Source organism: Terrapene carolina, unplaced genomic scaffold (genome assembly GCF_002925995.2).
Source record: "Terrapene carolina triunguis isolate 2854851 unplaced genomic scaffold, T_m_triunguis-2.0 Scaffold58, whole genome shotgun sequence".
Lineage (NCBI taxonomy): Eukaryota > Metazoa > Chordata > Testudines > Emydidae > Terrapene > Terrapene triunguis.
This window is the reverse complement of record NW_020664409.1, coordinates 41,786,132-41,807,179: the sequence shown is the minus strand read 5'-3', so window position 1 is coordinate 41,807,179 and position 21,048 is coordinate 41,786,132. Positions and strand designations below refer to the sequence as shown.

The following is a 21,048-nucleotide window of genomic DNA, read 5'->3' as shown; positions in this document are numbered from 1 at the left end:
TCTTTGATCCCAGGGAACTTGGGTAACCTCTCGGCTAGCTGGGGCCCTTCTGACTGTATTTTCAAAGAGTGAATAGTACGCTCAGAAGCAGGAAGAGTTTGAGTCACATGCGCCCTTTATAGACTTCCCCAACAAAAACCACTTGAAACATACCTCTGGGCAAAGACACTGGGGAAAGGACTTGAAATCTGTGCACTTCCTGGGGATATGTCCTTCCCCAAACAAAGCAAATAAGCAAACAGTCTTTTGATGTGGCCATCATTCAGCAGTATAGCCACATCAGTTGACAGGCAGGTTACCGGAGGACTTCAAGTCAGCTATTCTGGTGGTGGTTTGGTACCGGACCACACAGAAATTAAACTAATTACACTCCTGGTGGGGGGCGGGTGGTGTGTGTGTGTGTGTGTGTGTTGTTTTTATCAATGGGCTAACGAGTAGAAATAAGGCAATGATAACAACTGCAACTAACAAAGTTAACAACTAAGTAACAATGACACAAGAAGTAACAGAGGGATACGGAGGTTGTTCCATCTCACAGTAGGAAGGAATGCAGTGGCTTTTGGGTCCTTTCCACCCCTTACGCCATAAGGGTGAGGGAAGCAATGGCATGCAGTGCACGTGCATGGCCCCAATGGATACTGCTGGCTAAAGATTCCAGTCTCACGCATGGGGGCACATGTGCACCAAGAGTGGGCTCCATATGGAGAGCTACTCAAAGGAGAAGTTGTAACCAATCACAGCACAAAACAAAAATCCAACTGCCATCCTGACATCATCAGATTCCACACGCTGCTTTCAACATATTCTACAAGCAGCTGTGCTCATGCTCGCGCTCTCTCTGTTGCTACAACAACCCACATTCTCTCTGTTGCTAAAGGCCCTGGATGATCAATTTTTTTTTCTGCTTCCTCCCCCAAGAAATGCTTCAACGGGGTGTGTGTTTTCAAAAATAAATCAATGTAAGCTGTCCAGTAGGAATATGCACAGGTTACATTCATGGAGTGTTTGAAACCTAATTGTCCATTCATGCAAGATATATCATACCCACACATGCAACTATTGGGACCCAGCATATATCCCTGTTTTTCTGAACCTGCCAGCACCTCTCCAAGTACAAACCAGTGCCTGTCGCTGAATGATGGAGGAAAAAATATTTGGTAAGGAAACAGATTTTCAGCTTCAACAGTTTATTGCTGCTGAGGGGTTGTGATAGACATTAGAAAAATATGCTAATAACATGGCAAAAATACCTTGTCTGCAATTTATATGAAAGCAACAGTGTGCTAGATGCTTCATAGATAAAATAAGAAAATAAATCCTTAGATCAGAAGAGTTTATAATCTGAGGGCCAGATTGTGCCTGGGATGCTCCAATGAGGCACTAGGTGCTGGGAGGATGCAAGAAGTCGCCCCTCTTTCACCTTTATACAAAGGCCAGATATAATCACCATCCCTACACACCCTAAGTGCAGGGACTGCACCACTAGTGCACAAGACTCAGGAAAGCAGACAGGAGGGGGATGGGAAGTTGCCAGGACCATGGCAGCAGAGCTGACCAGGTACATGGGGTAGGGAAAGTATGCTTCCCTTGAAGTCAGTGGGACTATTTGTGAGAATAAATTCTATTCACATGGGTAAGGGTCTCTAGAGGATTAGGCTCTTGGTCTCAATCACAGTACAGCTGTTGTTTTAATGTTAGTGTATTCTCTGCAAAAATAGCTCAACTGCCCAGGAATGAAATATGCTAAACTGTGTAATTTAGTTACCTTGGTAACATCTGTAAGAAGCTATCAGTACTAAAATGCTTTTTTCCCCTTGGTTCTTTTATGGTAATTCATATTTATATTTACATAGAAAAAGTGTGTTTATAGCCATACCTCTGATCATTCTCCCCCTAGACATAGATTTTTAGTCCTAAGGAGAAAGACCAAAAGTGTATAACTGTATTATTTACTGTAAGCATTTGACTTTATACGAGAGACAAGAGTTTACTATACAGTAATTGAGTAATTTGTAGGTGCCACTAAAGTTACGTTGATAATACTTGTATCATTGTTTTAATGTCAGTGAATAAGTACAATTGTTAATTCTCAGGGATTTTTCAGTAGTTAAGTAATAAAGAGCTGTTTACATTTAATACATTTTTTTCTGTCCTCTGTTACCAGTTATCCCAATATACATGTGTTAACCAAGGCATTTCTCAATCTTACTTTGTTTGGACTTTTCATAAATAAAGTTACAATTCTGTATTTCTATCTTATTTTTGAGCATAAGACCATTTGAGAAGAGTTGTAAACATTGTTCTTTATCTAAAACAATATGTATCTTGGATTAGGCACTGTACTAGAAGCTATATGGACTCCTGTTCCAATAGTGTGATAAAACAGCCTGTATATTTCTACAGTTGCAAGTAGAGTTTTCAACATTTCATTTGATTATGCACAGTAGGGATGTGTCTGGTCAAAGGCTAGCATGTATAGTATATTCCTTTAATAGGTTTAGACCTTTATCAGGAGTCAACTCCTGTTTGCTGTACTTATTCCAGTGATCCCACTGAAGCCTTGGATTTGGCCCAGGTATTAATTTATAGGTGGTTCCAATATACATATATTGAATTGGTGACTAGAAGATGTGATATGTCCATCTAACAGTTTTGTACTAGGGACTTTTATATTTCCTATGTTCATTTATTATTTATAAAACAAACAAACACCTAGTACAGGATTTGTAAATTTGCTATTGCAGCTGTTGCTTGTAAAGTATTCTATTATGTGGGAAGATGTTTCCTTAAACTAAAGCAGTGGTGGGCAACCTGTGGCCCGCGGGCTGCATGCGGCCCATCAGGGTAATCTGATTGCGGGCCACGAGACATTTTGCTGACGTTGACCGTCCACAGGCACCGCCCCCTGCGGCTCCTAGTGGGCGTGGTTCTCTGTTCTGGGCCAATGGGAGCTGTGGGAAGTGGCGCCTGCAGGCGAAGGGGCCACAGAGATGTGCTGGACACTGCTTCCAAATTTCATTGGGGGAGACTAGATTTCATGGTCTGTGTTGCGTTTTTCATGACCGTGAATTTGGTAGGGCCCTAGTTATTGATAAACAGCCTTGTGGAACCTGGGGAAGAGTGTGCACCATTAGCAAACCAGAGAAAGTGACTATACAAAAATGCTGTTGAATGCATCCAGTAAGCAAACTGAGGCCAGATTCTGACACCTTTTCCTACATTGCATACAGGGGCAGCTCCAGGCACCAGCGCAGCAAGCGCGTGCCCGGGGCGGCAAGCTGCGGAGGGCGGCAGGCAGGCGGCTTTTGGCGGCGTGCCTGCGGGAGGTCCGCCAGTCCCACAGCTTCGGCGGCGATTCAGCGGCAGGGATGCCGATGGCGCGGCACCAGCGGACCTCCTGCAGGCGTGCCACCGAATCCGCGTGACCAGTGGACTGAAAGGCGCCTGCCTGCCGTGCTTGGGATGGCAAAAAACATAGAGCCGCCCCTGATTGCGTAGTACATTGCTGTTCAAGGAACCCTGTTGATTTCAATGGGACTGTTCATGGAATAAGGTATTGAAAGCACAAGTGACAGAATCTGGCTCTGAAAGGTTAGAGAAAAATATATTTTTATTTTCAGTTGTATAGGGTTACCATATGTCCAGATTTCCCCGGACATGTCCGGCTTTTTGGTGCTCAAATCCCCCGTCCGGGGGGAATTTTCAAAAAGCCGGACATGTCCGGGGAAATAGGGAGGCATAAGCCAGGGTCTGCCCGGCCCCAGCACGATCTGCCGGGTCCGCAGCTCAGCCCAGTCGCCCCGGCTACATTGTAGCGAGCTTGGGCGGGGGTGGGGGCGCAGCCGCAGAAGGCGGTGGAGGGGCCGCTGCTGCCCCCGCAGGCCGGGCGGACCGCGCGCCCTAGCCGAGCCCGCAGAACCACGGGGAGGCCAGGCCCAGCCAGCGGCTCGGGCTTCCCTCACGGGCAGGGACCCCCGGCCACTGGGGGACCCTTCCTGCGGTTCTGTCGTCGCGCGTGGCTTGGAACCCGGCGCCGCGGGAGCTGTTCCAGCGAGGACAGGCCGGGGAACATGCTCGGCGGCGGCAGGAAGGAGGCGGCAGGGAGTGTGGCGTGTGCCGGGGCTGCAGGGACCCGCGCCGCCCCGGTCGCCGCTGAACCTCCGAAGCCCGTGCCAGGCGGAGGCTGCCGGGTGAGCGGGGAAGCAGGGCAGGCGGGGGGGTGCAGAGGCTGCAGGGCGAGGAGAAGTAGGGCTGGTAGGGGCATAGAGCCTGCAGAGGCAGGGAGGCGCAGGGGCAGGGCAGGCGGGGGCCACAGAGGCTGCAGGGCAAGGAGGGGTGCAGAGGCTGCAAGGCGAGTGGGGAGCAGGGAAGCACTTAGCAACCCCCAACCAAGATCAGAGCAGGAGGGAGGAGTGGGAATGCAGGGTGCTCAGAGGAGGGGGCAGAGTTGGGGCAGGGACTTTGGGGAAGGGGTTGGAATGGGGGCAGGGAAGGGGCGGGGAAGGGCGGAGTTGGGGCAGGGCCAGGGCCCCCATGGAGTGTCCTCTTTTTTTCAGTGTTGAAATATGGTAACCCTACAGTTGTAACAATCTTAGAAGTTACTTGTAACTTAGAAGAACAACGTGCAAAAATTTCAGATGAAAATCTGACTTTCTCTTAGTCTTTTATTGTAATTTTTATTATTTCAGTTATGATTGACGTATAGTTTGAGAACAACTGAGACATGGTCTTTGTACTGGAAATCAACTTTCCCAGCATAATGTCCAATGCTAGTAATGAATGCACAAAGCCGGGGAACTAAGAAATTTTCATATTACACTACTTATGACAGAATTTTTTTAAATGGCCACTTATGCTGCTATTTAAACATTTAGTCTGCAGTAAAATATTTTCCACCTCTTTGAAAACTGAGAGCCAGATTCTGCCCCCTCACCACCTGCAACTACACTGCCTTAAAAAAATGTGATGCTACAGCGATGGACTTGGTTATAAGAGCCTAAATGGATGGACAAGGGCAGAATTTGCTCCTAAAAAGCCAGTGTGACACTAGTTTTTGTGTGCACAATTGCATTAGTTTGTCAGCCCAGATCTTTTCCCCTAACTTTGACTATCATTCCATAGATTTATTTCCCAAGCTTAATTTTACTTGAAGACTATTGTGTTTTATTGCAAAAATGCATTAGATGCTAGACATCATTCAGTTTTAATTTTGCTGTGCAAAACACTGTGAAGCTATAAATTCTGTTTGATCTGGTACAGAGTTAACAATGGTGGCAGGTTACTGAAAATATGTATTTTTTAATAGATGATTCAGCTGCAGAGAGTTTTAATGGCAATGAGACCGTGGGACACAGTTCCAATGCTTCAGGTGGAATACACTGCAGGGAGATGGCAGAAACCAACAGTAATGGCAAAACAGATCTGGAGCAGGATGAGCAGCCTCTGAACCTAAGTGACAGTCCCCTCTCTGCTCAGCTGACTTCAGAATACAGACTAGATGATCACAACAGTAATGGAAAGAACAAATACAAGAACCTCCTAATTTCTGATCTCAAGATGGAAAGAGAGGCAAGAGAAAATGGAAGCAAGGTAAGATGCTCCCACATTCTCCAGATATAAAATGTATAGCTTAGAAAATGAAAAGATTTACAAGACACACCCAAAGGTTATTGCCAGTTGAGCATTTAATGAAATTTGTGCAATATGTGTCGCATTGTTACTTAGATCCTGTATACATATGTCATGTTTAGACACTGACAAAAATTAGTGTGGTTCCCTTTCAAGAACAGATGTTATAAAGCGTTTTTATAAACTATCTGAGCTATCCATCTGAAATACTCTTAGAAGGCCATCCTATCTCATGTACTGTATGTCCATAGAATGAATCGGTTTAAATGTACAATGTTTATGCCCCTGTGGATTATTACATGGAAATCACCAACATTTGAAAAGAACTGGATTTGGTTCCTTCCTGATTGTTTATGTATTATGCAGCCACCCAACTTGAATTAAAACTGACAAGTTTGCTCTATGAAGCTGGAATTCCCTGAGGTCTTTTCTCTGAAGTCTCCATTTATGGGCAGGAGAACAGTAAGGTGGTTATGTTGTGGATAAAGACAGATCCTACATGTTAGATAGCTAGCCTGCTAGGAAGGCATTTGTCATGAATGTGCATTCGAAGGAAGATGAAGAGATGGTCTATTTAATATAAATTTTCCATTGATTTGCTCTGCTCCTATTGGTGAGAAGTCCTGCTTTTTATCTGACACTCAGGGGCGGCTCCAGGCTCCAGCACACCAAGCACGTGCCTGGGGCGGCAAGCCGCGGGGGGCGGCCTGCCGGTCGCCATGAGGGCGGCAGTCAGGCTGCCTTTGGCGGCACGCCTGCGGGAGGTCCGCCGGTCCCGCGGCTTTGGCAGCAATTCGGCGGCGGGTATGCCAAAGGCGCGGGACCAGTGGACCTATCGCAGGCGTGCCGCCAAAGACTGCCTGACTGCCGTGCTTGGGGCGGCAAAATACATAGAGCCGCCCCTGCTGACACTCCCAATTGGATTAGCACCTTTTAAAATTCAATTACTGCTATTGTAATACTGGATCAAAATGCTATTAATGCTGGTCACCAGCCTTCAGTAAAAGGCTATAATTAGCCTGGCAATATAGGTATACTTTGAACTCCTCTACATTTTCTTGCAGGGCTTTGTAATGGGAGTGGTGTGGAAAAAACTTTTTCTCGATGTGTTCAGAGATGGGCCATAGTTAGTGCTGTCCAGAGGACAACAATTCTGTTTCACTGTAACTTTTGAAATTTGTTGTTCTGCATTGGAATGGAAACAAAACCTTTTGAATGTTTCTTGAAAACCAAATTGTGATGGAATTGAAACCTGTACTTTTTGATTCTGGAAGGAGGGAGAGACACACACACTGACTGCACTCTGTAGCCTGGTAGTTAGGATGCTGGCATGGGAATCCAGGTTCAAATCCCTATTCTTTCTGATTCACAGAGATCTGGGTTGAGAGGATCAGAGATTTGAACCTGGGTTTCCCACATCCCAGGCCAGTTCCCTAATCACAGATAGAGTGTGAGTGTTTCTGATTTATTTATTTTTTAACCAGTGAGCCCTGGACCCAAAAAACCTTTCTGATGAAAATTTAGTAGAAATTGATGTCTCTGCAAAATGCTTCCACTTCAGTGAATTTTATTTTATCAAAAATCTTCTGACTAACTCTGTGTCTTAGTGTTATATATATTCTAGTGCTGAAATTACTCAAGACTTCTACCAATGCACAGTAAATCCTAAACTAGCTAAATGTAAGCAGTGTCTTCACTTGCTCCAGGGCATATTGTTGCAATGATCCCTTTACAAGGCAGTCACCCAGATATTGATAGACACATAGGCTCTTTTGCCTGAGGTACACTGCTGTTACTGCCAGTACTTTTGCAAATACACAAATAAGCTTGGAGAAGGAGGAAGGGAAGAAGGTCTTTAAGGTGGAACCAATTTACAGTTATGGCAAGAATATGGCCTGGCTTTATGTCCCCAAATGCAATCAGAACTATAGCACCATAGTATATTCTCAAACAAAAAAAAAGTTGCTAAAAAGGGTTAACATTGTACATGTGTGTCAGTGAATTCCTGCTAACACCCAAACCAGTATTACACTTTATTTACTTCAGTTCTATAATTAAACAATGTTAAGTGATCCAGTCAGTTGCCCACAGCCATATAATCTTTCATATCACTCACTACCATCCTACCCCATTTCTTGACATACATTTTCCTCCTTGTTGTGGCCTGGAATGGAAAAATGTTAATATCTACTGTTAATTTTTATATATTGTTCATTACACATGTTGTGCAGATTTCAAAAGGAATGTAGTCCCTGGGTAGAGTAAGTTGTGTCAGAGTTTTCCCATAGTGTGATGTGTTAGTGGAGTAAAAGAGTATTCTTATGGATGAATTCTATTCTTAATTATATTGAAAAATAAAGTATTTAAAAAAAACATGTTTAGAAGCAATAATAAACTTAAAGTACTATAGTGCAATTGTACTGGTGTAAAACCTGACACCTGTTGTTGACACTCTCTTACACACACATTCACTTGCTCACACACACAAGTAATTAATAGTATTTTATCTTTAAATAACACCTCTTATGCTAAAGAATGTCAAAATGTTTTGCATTGATCAAAAAGATCCTGAACACTCAACTCCCAATGAGATCGGAGGATGCTCATCACTTCCCAGGACTCTGCTCCAAAAGAAGATTCCACATATTGCTGAGTAGTTTAAAGTTGATGAATACATCGGGTCAGATTGCCAGCGACACAATGGCTAAATCCATTGGCCATAGCTGAGAGAGGCTGTCACGAAGGAGCTAGCTGCAGTTCTTTGATTCTGCAGCCAGTTCTTTTCTGGCCCTGGTATAGTTTACAGCATAAGTGTTGTCAGTTGTTGGCTGTGTGTGTGTTCTCTCTGTGTGCTGTGTGGCTCTGTGCAGATAGCTGATGCAGTAGACCTCAATCAGACTGCCCAAGAAGACCAGAGACTTGGTTCAGTAGCGAAGGCACTCAGCCAGGTTTATTGTCGAGGTATCCCATAGACTCTAAAGGACCATGAATACATGTATGCCTGTTAAAATGGACCAGATCATTCCCCTCTCAGCCAGAAAAAGACACCCCCCTGTGACTCCTCTTTTATACACTGATACAAACAAGTTATGTATTGCCCCTCTGACATGGTTAGTTACCATCCTTTACATGTTGGTTCAATCAAAACATCTCTATCCATCACCCTGTCACCCTAACCTTATCTTTAGAAGGGGCCAGTGTGTTTCTATATCATCTTTGGGGAGTGTGTTTACAGCATAACCTTGTATCAGGGTGCTCTGGTGCTACCCTTCTGGAATGTGTTTAGGAAGAAAGGTCCCTGCTACAGGCTGGGGACCGACTGGTTAAGCAGCAGTTCTGCAGAAAAGGACCTGGGGATTACAGTGGATGAAAAGCTGGATATGAGTCAGCAGTGTGCCCTTGTTGCCAAGAAGGTCAATGGCATATTGGGCTGTATTAGTAGGAGCATTGCCAGCAGATTGAGGGAAGTGATTATTCCCCTCTATTTGGCACTGGTGAGGCCACACCTGGAGTATTGTGTCCAGTTTTGGTCCCACTCACTAAGAAGGGATGTGGACAAATTGGAGAGAGTCCAGCGGAGGGCAACGGAAATGATTAGGGGGCTGGGGCACATGACTTATGAGGAGAGGCTGAGGGAACTGGGGTTATTTAGTCTGCAGAAGAGAAGAGTGAGAGGGGATTTGATAGCAGCCTTCAACGAGCTGAAGGGGGTTCCAAAGAGGATGGAGCTAGGCTGTTCTCAGTGGTGGCAGATGACAGAACAAGAAGCAAGTCTCAAGTTGCAGTGGGGGAAGTCTAGGTTGGATATTAGGAAACACTACTTCACTAGGAGGGTGGTGAAGCAGTGGAATGGGTTACCTAGTGAGGTGGTGGAATCTCCATCCTTAGAGGTTTTTAAGGCCCGGCTTGACAAAGCCCTGGCTGGGATGATTTAGTTGTGTTGGTATTGGTTCTGCTTTGAGCAGGGAATTGGACTAGATGACCTCCTGAGGTCTCTTCCAACCCTAATATTCTGATTCTATGAATTCTTAGTGCCTAGGAGTGCTTGTGTTTTTGCAATGCCAGCCCTGTTCTTGCCAAGTTCATGGGTCGGATAGTGAACATGCAAGCAGGCATCTGCTTTGTAACAGTGCCTGACTTTTGCTCATAGCTTGACTCTTGATAACTTTGCTTTATCTCAGCAGGACCTGACTTTAGTTCAGGTCTTAGGCCTTACACCAGGTCCCTTATACCAGGCCTCATATCTCAGGCTCTCTTTCTACTATGTAAGAATGGCCATACTGGGTCAAACCAATGGTCCATCTAGCCCAGTATTCTGTCTTCCAACAGTGGCCAGTGCCAGATGCTTCAGAGGGAACAAACAGAACAGGGCAATTATTGAGTGATCCATCCCATGTGATCCAGTCCCGGCTTCTGGCAGTCAGAGGTTTAGAGACATCCAGAGCATGTGGGTGCATCCCTGAGCATCTTGACTAGTAGCCATTGATGGACCTATCTTACAGGAACTTATCTAATTCTTTTTTGAACCCAGTTATAGTTTTGTCCTTCACAACATCCCCTGGCAACAAGTTCCACAGGTTGACTGTGCATTATGTGAACAAATACTTCCTTATGTTAGATTTAAATCTATTCCCAATTAATTTGAATGGGTGACCCCTGGTTCTTATAGTATGTGAAGAGGTAAATAACACTTCCTTATTCACTTTCTTGACAACTCTCATGATTTCATAGATCTTTATCATATCCCCCCTTAGTAGTCTCTTTTCTAAAATGAACAATCCCAGTCTTCTTAATCTGTCCTCATATGGAAGCCACTGTATACCCTTAATTATTTTGTTGCCTTTCTCCATACCTTTTCCAATTCTAATATATCTTTTTTTGAGATGGGGTGACCAGAACTGTATGTAGTATTCAAGGTGTAAGTGGCATTATGATATTTTTCTGTCTGATTTATCTATCCCTTTCCTAAAGGTTTCTAACATTCTGTTAGCTTTTTGATTCCCACTGCACATTGAGAGGATGTTTTCAGAGAACTATCCACGATGACTCCAAGATCACTTTCATGAGTGGCAACAGATAGTTTAGACTCCATCATATTGTATGTTAGTTGGGATTATGTTTTTCCAGTGTTCATTACTTTACACTTATCAGCATTGAATTTCATCGCCATTTTTTGTCCAGTCACCCAGTTTTGTGAGACCCCTTTGTAACTTTTCACAGTTAGCTTTGGCCTTAACTAGCTTGAATAATTTTGTATTGTCTCCATATTTTGCCATCTCACTGTTCACCCCCTTTTCCAGGACACTTATGGATATGTTGAACATCACTGGTCTCTGTACAGAAGCTGGGGGATCCTGCTATTTACCTTTCTCCGCTGTGAAAACTGACCATTTATTCCTACCCTTTGTTTCCTATCTTTTAACCAGTTACCAAACCATGAGAGAACCATCCCTTTTATCCCATGGCTCTTACTTTACTTAAGAGCCTTTGGTGAGGACCTTGTCAAAGGCTTTCTGAAAGTCTAAGTACACTATATCACCTTTGTCCACATGTTTGTTGACCTCCTCAAAGAATTCAAATAGATTGGTGAGGAATGATTTATCTTTATAAAACCCCTGTTGACTCTTCCCCAACATATTGTGTTCATCTATGTACCTGATGGTTCTATTATTTATTATAATTTCAATCAATTTGCCTGGTACTAAAGTTAGACTTACTGGCCAATAATTGCCATGATCACTTCTGGAGCCTTTTTAAAGAATTGGTGTTACATTAGCTGCCCTCCGGTTCTTCTTTGAGTGATTGCTCATGTGTATTCCACAGTAGGTGTGCGTGCTCGCCTCGTGCACCAGTGCCGGAAGTTTTTCCCTAGCAGTACCCATAGGGGAGTGCCCCAGCGACCCCTGGAGTGGTGCCTCCATGGGGCAGTATAAGGGGCGCTGCGCACTTCCCCCACCCTCAGTTTCTTCTTGCCGCCAGCTTTGCTGTAGCTTGTCCCCAAAACTGCTTGTTCGTTCAGTGTGCGGTGCCTGTAGTTAGTTATTTGTTTAGTTTTAGTTAGAGCGCCTGGGCTGGGGCATGCCCCGTGCCCCGGGTTTTAAGTCGTGCGACACTTGTAGGTGATCTATGCCACTGAGTGATCCCCACACGGACTGTCTGAGCTGTTTGGGGGAAACCCATCTCAGCGATCGCTGCAAGATTTGCAAGTCGTTTAAGCCTCGAACCAAGAGAGAAAGGGACATTAGGCTCCGGCTATTCTGATGGAGTTGGCGCTGACACAGGCTCCGGCGCGCCGCTCCGAGTCGGCACCAGGCACCGTGGTGTCGGAGCACGGCAACCCTTCAGCAGGATCGACTAGTCGGCACCTCTCCCCGTCCACGGGGCACGCCAAAAAGGCTAGAAAGAGGCCTTCTTCACCGCGGCACCAGAGTAAACCCGGGACAAAGGCTAGACCCATGTCGGGCAGTCCTCGATCCCCACTGGCCTCTAGCCTCCAACTCAAGTCGAGCGGAGTAGCCCGGCCCATTCGGAGAAGGCCTTCCCGGATATCTGGATGCCCTCCACACCAGAGGCCCTGCAGGCGGCCCGGGATGTTATGTCCATGCCAGTACCAGGAGCACCGCCGATGTCGGCCCCGCGCTCCAGAGGCAAGCCGCTACTGGGATCTCCGCAGTTGCCCCCGTCTTGGTCGAGGGAACATTCCTGACGCCGTTCGCTGCCCAGCGACCGTTCAGGGCAAAGTCCATGTGGATTGCCCTCGACGCCCACCAGGCTGTCTGGTTGGGTTCCATCTGACCGAGACTCTCGGCACCACTCCACCTCGAGGAGCGAACGCCGATGGATCCGAGGCAGACGACGCCAAAGGTCCTCATCTCGGAGGGGCTATTGCAGCCATTCATTGCACGAATGTCGACATTGTTTCCATTCGGCGTCCCGCTCCAGGACCCCACCACAGCACCGCCTCCGCAGCCCCGGCCGTCGATCACTGTCATCTCGCCGTCACAGGTCCGCCCGCCAGAGCCTCCCTCTCCAGGCCTCTGAGGAAGGAGTCGGTGGGACATACATTCTCGGCACTGTGCCCGGAGACAGACCAGGTTGTGGACTCTCCGGTGCCGTGGACACCCAAAGTACCGAGCTGGCCTCCTCACCCTCCCTGGATGAGGCAATTACGGCCCCTCCCTCCGTCCCGCAGGAGGACTTTAGGGCCCACCAAGAACTCTTAAAAAGGGTGGCATCAAGCCTCCACCTCCAAGCAGAGGAGATAGGGGTCCAAGGGCTCCTCCGTTTAATGTATTGTCCTCCTCGGTACCGGGCAGGGTGGCCTTGCCTCTCCACGAAGTGGTGGCGAAAATTTCAAATGCCCTCTGGCAAACCCCGGCCTCATTGGCCCCCATCTCTAAGAGAGCAGAACACAAGTATTTTGTACCCACCAAGGGGCATGAATACTTATACACCCACCCTGCTCCTAACTCCCTGGTGGTTGAGTCGGTCAACCACAGGGAACGGCAGGGCCAACCAGCCTCTACCCTGAAAAATAACGATTCAAGGAGGCTGGACTCATTTGGAAGAAAAATTTATTTGTCCTTGAGCTTCCAGTTACAAGTGGTGAACCACCAGGCTCTCCTGGGCCAGTATGAGTTCAATCTGTGGGGCTCCCTGCCCAAGTTCAAGGACTCACTCCAGGAGCGCGACAGGAAGGAGTTCAAAGTGCTGGTGGAGGAGGGCACAGCGGCTGCCAGGGCAACCCTGCAGGCAGCTTCGGCTGCAGCAGACACGGCCGTGCGGTCCATGGCCTCCGCGGTGTCCATGAGAAGGGCGTCATGGCTCCTGCTCTCTGGGCTGTCCAGTGAGGTGCAGACCTCCCTGCAGGACCTCCCGTTTGATGGCAAAGCTCTGTTTGCGGAACAAACAGCTACAAAGCTGCATGGCCTGAAAGACTCCTGCATGACACTCCAGACTCTGGGTCTCTATGTTCCGGCTCCGGCTAAACCTAAGTTCAAGCCGCAGCAGACTCCCGCTCAGGCCACCCAGTCAGAATACGAGACTGCTTATAAGAAGTCGCGGGACTATAAGAGGTGCCCACAGAGGCAGTCTTGGCTTGCCCCCCAGCCTGGGTCGTCCAAGGGCAAGCAAGCGGGGAAACGGCGGTTTTGATGGGACGCCCGGGGGCACCCTGCCAGTTCTCATCAAGGATCCACCCTCAATAAAGCTTCCCTTCTCCAATCGGTTGTGTGCTTTCCTCCCGGAGTGGTCGCGGCTGACCTTGGACTGACAGGTCCTCAACACCATCTCCTGGGGCTACACCCTCCAGTTTACTTCCTCCCCACCCAACCACCTCCCACCCCCATCCCTCCTGGGGGACCCCTTGCACGAGTCTCTGCTCGAGCAGGAGGTGGGGCGGCTCCTGGGCCTAGGAGCGGTGGAAGCAGTACCAGGGGAGTTCAAAGGCAAGGGGTAGTAGTCCCACTATTTCCTTATCATGAAGGCCAAAGGGGGGCTCACACCCATCTTGAACCTGTGAGGCCTGAACCATTACATGGTGAAGCTAAAGTTCTGCATGGTCTCCCTGGCCTCCATCATCCCCTTCCTGGATCCCGGGGACTGGTACGCCGCCCTCGATCTGCAGGATGCGTATTTCCACATTCATATATTCGAGGGGCACAGACGTTTCCTCCATTTCACAGTGGGGCAGGAACACTACCAATTTATGGTCCTCCCATTTGGCCTGTCCACTGCCCACAGGGTATTCACAAAATGTATGTCGGTGGTGGTGGCCTACCTCAGGCGCCGGGGGGTCCAGATCTTACCCAATCTGGACCACTGGTCAAAGGCAGCTCCCGGTCACAGGTGCGGGATCATGTGGCGCTCCTTCTGTCCTGTCCACGTGCACCACTTTGGGCCTGTTGGTAAACAACATCAAGTCCATGTTAGTCCCAGTACAATGCATAGAGTTTATGGGGCGGTCCTGAATGCCTTGTCGGCCAAAGCCTCCCTCCCACCGGACAAGTTTGAGACCCTGAAGGGGCTCATCGGCACAGTCACAAGGTTTCCGGTTACAACAGCCGGAGTGTGCCTCCACCTCTTGGGTCACGTGTCGGCATGCACATATGTGGTCCGTCACACTTAGGATGAGGCCCCTCCATCTCTGATTGGCCTCGGAGTTCTCCCAGGCCAGGGACAGGATGGACAAAGCCCAAGCCAGTGAACACGTCCCTACGGTGGTGGTCCTCCCCGAGAAACATGCTCCAAGGGGTCCCGTTCAGGGACAGGGCCCCGTCACTGGAACTAGTGTCCGATGCGTCAGACCTGGGATGAGGGGCCCATGTGGGGAACGTTCAGACCCAAGGTCTTTGGTCGGCTCAGGATTTGAGCCTCCACATAAACGTCAAGGAGCTCAGGGTGGTATGGCTGGCGTGCATGGCCTTCCACTCACACCCGGAGGGCCGGGTGGTCAGGGTCTTCACGGACAACACGGCCTCGATGTTCTATATCAACAGGCAAGGTGGGGCCCGATCCTCTGCCATGAAGCCCTCAGGCTGTGGGACTTTTGTATAGCCCATGACATCTGCCTACAGGCCTTCCATCTGCCAGGCGCCCGGAACACGCGGGCGGATCGCTTGAGCAGGGACTTCTCTTCTCAGCATGAGTGGTCTCTCCACCCAGAGGTGGTGCACAGACTTTTCCAAGTGTGGGGAACTCCCCAGGTGGACCTGTTCACGACTCAGCAGAACTGTCCCCCGTTCTGTCCCCAGTTCTGCTCTGGGTGGGACTGGGACAGGGTGCTACCTCCAATGACTTCCTCCTATCCTGGTCAAGCCAGTTTCTTTATGCCTTTTCCCTGTTCCTGCTGATTGTCAAGGTCCTGGAAAAGATAAAGTCGAACAAGGCCCGGGTCCTTCTGATTGCCCTGGCATGGCCTAGCCAGCATTGGTACAGGACTCTCACGGCCTGATGGTCACCCCACCATGGCCGTTGCCGTCCCACCCAGACCTGCTCTCCCAGGACCAGGGCAGCCTCCTCCACCCCAACCTAGTGGCACTCCACCTCATGGCATGGCTGCTCAATGGTTAGGTAGAGAGGAAAGGACGTGCTAGGAAGGGGTTCAGCGCGTCCTCCTAGAAAGTAGGTGGCCCTCCATGCACCGAGCCTACTTGGCAAAGTGGTCTTGGTTTTCCAGATGGGCAGACGAGTGGGGCGTTTCCCCAGTGGCTGCCCTGATCCAGTTTATTCTGGACTACCTCCTTCACCTTAGAGCCCAGTCAGTCAGTCAAGGTGCACCTGGCAGCCATATCGGCTTTCCATCCACCGGTGCAGGGCCACACGGTATTCTCCCATGCTATGATTGGCCGATTCCTTAAGGGCTTGGATCGCCTCTTCCTGTATGTTAAGCCCCCTGTCCTGCAGTGGGACCTAAACTTGGTGTTGGCCCATATCATGGGGCCCCCGTTTGAGCCGCTAGCCACGTGCTCCTGGTCACACCTCTCGTGGAACGTGGCCTTCCTGGTTGTGATCACGTCGACTAGGTGGGTCTCGGAACTCAGGGCCCTGACCTCCGAGCCGCCGTACACGATGTTTCATAAGGATAAGGTCCAGCTCCGCCCACACCCTTCCTGAAGGTGGTCTCCGCCTATCAGGACATTTTTCTGCCGGTCCTCTGTCCCAAGCCCCATGCATCCAGTGAGGAGCACTGTCTCCACACACTGGATGTGAGACAGGCTCTGGCTTTCTACCTGTAGCGGACTAAACCGTTCAGAAAGTCCTCGTATTATGCGATCGTCTCCCATACCAGGGAGGACACCAGGTTCGGCAGGGCTGTGCTCTGTCCCGAGAATTTGTGAACTCCTACCCACCTCCAACAGGTATAGCTTGGATTCACCCACTGTGAATACACATGAGCAATCACTCGAAGAAGAAAAGACAGTTACCTTTTCGTAACTGGTGTTCTTCGAGATGTGTTGCTCATGTCTATTCCACATCTCACCCTCCTTCCCCTCTGTTGGCGTTGTCTGGCAAGAAGGAACTGAGGGTGGGGGGAGCGCGCAGCTCTGCTCTATGGAGGTGCCACTCCAGGGGTCGCTGGGGCGCTCCCCTACGGGTACTGCTAGGGGAAAAACTTCCGGCACCGGTGCATGTGGTGAGCACGCACACCTACTGTGGAATAGACATGAGCAACACATCTCGAAGAACACCAGTTATGGAAAAGGTAACTGTCTTTTATCTGGTACAAAGGCTGATTTAAGTGATAGGTTACATACAGTAGTTAGTAGTTCTGCAATATCATATTTGAGTCCCTTCAGAACTCTTGTGTGAATACCATCTGGTCCTGGTGACTTATTACTGTTTAATTTATCAGTTTGCTCTAAAACTTCCTCCACTGTCCCCTCAATCAGTACAGTTCCTCAAATTTGTTACCTAAAAAGAAAGGCTTGGGTGTGGGAATCTAGCTCATATCCTCTGCAGTGTATACTGATGCAAAGAATTCATTTAACTTTTCTGCAACATCCTTGTTTTCCTTGGGGGTTGCTCTAATCCAGGGATTGGCAACCTTTGGCACGCAGCTCGCCAGAGTAAGCCCCCTGGCGGGCCGGTATGTTTACCTGCCGCATCCGCAGGTTCGGCCGATTGCGGCTCCCACTGGCCGCGGTTCGCTGCTCCAAGCCAATGGAGGCTGCAGAAAGCGGCGTGGGCTGAGGGATGTGCTGGCCGCTGCTTCCCACCACCCCCATTGGACTGGAGCAGCGAACCGCGGCCAGTGAGAGCTGTGATCGGCCAAACCTGCGGACATGACAGGTAAACAAAGCGGCCCAGCCCACCAGGGAGCTTACCCTGGCGATCTGCGTGCCAAAGGTTGCCGATCCCTGCTCTAATCTATGTGGCTGGCTATCCCCCACAGGGACCATCCACTAACAAAAAATAGCCAGAGTGCAGTAATGCCCTGGCCATCCTCCTAGTGCCCAAATGCGCCCTGCATGTGGGGGTGGAATAGAAATAATCTGGGGATTCCCCTATGCCTGTGCAAGCCCCACGTAGGAAGAGTGGCACGAAGGTACTAGACTGCAGCTGAGACTCTGGCTCTGGCCCTTCCCAACATATAAAAAGATCAGCTTTAATCAGACCTGAGCAATGGCATCATTTACAATTATGAGCATTGCTGAAAAAATGTGATTCCATTCAGAACCCCCCTGACTGTTTCCTAGCTATGTATGAGAAAAATCAGGTTTAATGTTCACCAAGCATCAAATTTTTATACATTTCTTATCTGTTTTAATAATGTTACCTTTAATGCATTTAAGAGCCATGTGGGAGATGAGACTTGAGAAAAGTTATAATAAAAGACAATGGGAAAATACCTGGTTTTCAACGTATAAAATAGTGATAGGGATGTAATTCAAACAGTTAAATGTGTGCATAAGGTAATTATGCAGTTAAGGCCATGTGTAAACCCTTGCAGGATTGAGGTTTTATTCTGGAGCACCTAGATTCCTGATTAATCATGATGAATGTTGTATTGTTGTCTTCTGTTAGACTGTAAGCTCCTTTTCAGAAGAACCTTTGGGTGTATGAATCTTTATCTTTAGCACATCATTTATTGAAATATAGTAAACCATTTCTCTTTTTTATTACGGTTTTTTCTCATCTGCACTATGATGATGAGATTAAATTGACACTATATGGAAAAATATTTCTTTGATTTAGAATATCAGAAATCACAGTTATATAGTTTTGTCACTCTTAGTCAGAGGAGTTAGAGATGATTGATTATATTTATCATAGATTAGATCATCTGGCCAATATTGTGAAATACATTATAATTAACTCATATGTTTAGACAGTTAAACTTGGCGGACAAGTACATAAGATTTTTTTCCTTTCATAAAAAATGAGGGGCAGAGCAATAAACAAGGAACACTGCATCCTATGACTTTTCACTTTAATTATATTATATCTTTCTAATGTGCACATCATTGTCATTTCTGCTTGCACTACAAAAATATTGAGCTTTGTCATAACATCTCTTAAAGGAAGAACTTGTCTCCAGTTACATCTTTAAAGCTGTTGTCTTATCGTGGTCATATCTTGGCAGCTGGCTTTCCAGTATCCATTGTAATGGTGATTAATGACATTATTAATTGAGAACTGCCTGATGAATAAATGGGTGCTGCATCATGCTCAGGGCCCTATGCCCATTAAAGTCAGTGGAAGTGCTTCCCTGGACTCCTGTGGATGCTGGATCAGGCCCTACATATGGTAAGAGTCATGCTCAGCACGATCTACGTGGTAGCTGGTTCCACAGTCATGGGCCCTCTACCATGAATGTCTTTCCCCCAGCCCTCTCAGGTTCAAACTTGGATTCTGTTGGCATTAGCATCCCCATTGAGCATGGCTATCGTGGTGGGGTATAGGAAGAGAGGCAGTCACTGAGCTGCATGGGTCCTGGGTTTAGTTTTTTTTTAAGTTATGATAACATCCTAGCTCAATATCAAAAATCAGACTTAATGTCTGGTGGGAACCTCATCACAACTGGCATTATGTCTCTGAGATAGGGGGAGACACTGTTTAACTAGTTGCCTCCATCTGTATTTTTTGTTTATATGCTTGCTTGGTGAAGATTCGGGAATGTGGGGGCTTTTCTAGAGCAAATGGTCTCTTTATGAGATGATCGTGTTTTTTATATATAGGCTGTAGTCCTTTGTGGAGTTGCCTTGTAAACAGTTACTTGAAAAAACATCTGGAAAAGAGAACTGTTTCAAGAAGAGTGAGAGATATGGATATGATAATCTGATATCTTCCTGAATAGAGGTTCGATAGTGCGTAGAAGGTAGACTGGATAAGTGTGGGAGCTCTGAGCATGAATATATTTTTCTCTTTGATGAGCTGCTGAAAGTGGTTTTTTTTCCTTTTTCTGTTTCTTTTCCTTCATCATCATCTATAGTTTGAATTACAATAGCACACAGAGGCTCCAACTAAGACTGGAGCACCATTGTATGGGCCAGGGTAATATCAAAGGCTCCTGCTCCTTTAACAGGGCCTTTAGCACTTGTATACAGTTGTCTGTTTTTGTGCAAAGAAAGTACTTTTCCGTCTTTGTGCAACAATCTGACCAGATGAAGCTGAAGATGTGCCAAGGTACGAATTGTGAATTTGCATCAGGATCAAAGCTTTTCAGACATGGGTTTCGGCTTGGGCTCCTCTTCTAGAAAATGTGTCTCTCTGAGTCTCTCTCTTGCAGGTAGAGCTCACCATCTCAGTAGGACATGGCAGGAAGCTGGGGATTTTTTACCCTGAAGTGTTACTTTGACCTCAGCTCTGCAGGCTGCTAGGAAATGCCTCTAAGAATTATGTTCATGCCTGTTGAATGTTGGTTGTAAATACCTTAAGAACCTGTGGACTGGGTATTTGACATTCCTGTTTTATTGCTTATTTATAACGCTAGTAGGATGTTCAGAATGAAATTCTGCTGGGTTACTGTATTGGCTTTAAACTGCTAGGGAGTAAAGAAAAAGTATGGTAAAAGGTAACGTTCAGTCTGATGTTGGACTTTTCAACATGCAAAAAGGTTATGGTGAGGCATGGTGCTGTTCCAGCATGACACTCACCTTCTAATGCCATAGGACATAAAAGGGTCATGCTGGGACTGCACCAGCCTTAAACAGCCTTCTGGATGGTGCTGCTCCCCGCAGCACAGAGAGAAGTGTGCTGAATTCCTTCAAATGCCCAATAATTGCAATCAGATTAATTCCACATTTGTTGTCTTTGCTTAAATGAATAGACATATTTTGAGATTCTAAGATACAAATGTTAGAATAAGTGACATAAAGGAGGAGTTCATTCCTTGGGGCAGAATGCATACATTGCACACAGCCTTGGGTAAGGATTGTCTGATTGAAAGCTGCACTACCCTAAGAAGAGCACTCTCAGATCCTTGGCATGTGCAGGGTGGGGAATATAAAGGCTTAAACACCTTTTTGGATGGTGGATCCTGTTGCCCCCAGTGTCCCTGGCTGCAGCCTCTTTAGAGTCTAATTGAATTTGGAGACAGTTTCTCTTTGCTCTCCCTGGTTCTTGAACAAGGTGAACAGGGAAGGGGAGGGAAGGTTCCTTGCACCTTCCTCCCCCATTCCAGCTCACCCACAAAAAAGCGAGGGACAATCTAGCCCTTCATCTCTTTCCCTTTCAGCTCTTGTTTCATTTGTAGTAGCTTCTCCAAGGCCCTCATACTGTGGAGAGTTAGCCCTTTATATATTCTTGTACTATTTATCACCGTTAGCTCTACTCTTCTCTACTTCTAGGAAATGAGAGGGGCTGCTGAACTAGCTCCAGAAGTCAGACTATTGTCCATTTTTTTGGAGAAGATTGTATAGCTCTAAGAACAAAGCTTCTCTGAAAGAGTGTGTGTGTGTGTGTGTGTGTGTGTGTGTG

At 47.4% G+C, this 21,048-nt stretch overlaps 1 protein-coding gene across 3 annotated transcripts in view; it reads left to right on the top strand.

Annotated features, from left to right (window-relative positions):
- NOL4 (nucleolar protein 4) overlaps positions 1 to 21,048 on the top strand; it is a 244,731-nt gene that overhangs the window by 142,344 nt on the left and 81,339 nt on the right. For all 3 annotated transcript variants that reach the window (XM_026647338.1, XM_026647337.1, XM_026647336.1), the window contains exon 6: positions 5,306 to 5,589. In XM_026647338.1, the coding sequence (XP_026503123.1) occupies positions 5,306 to 5,589 (284 nt within the window). The remainder of the gene's footprint in view (positions 1 to 5,305; positions 5,590 to 21,048) is intronic.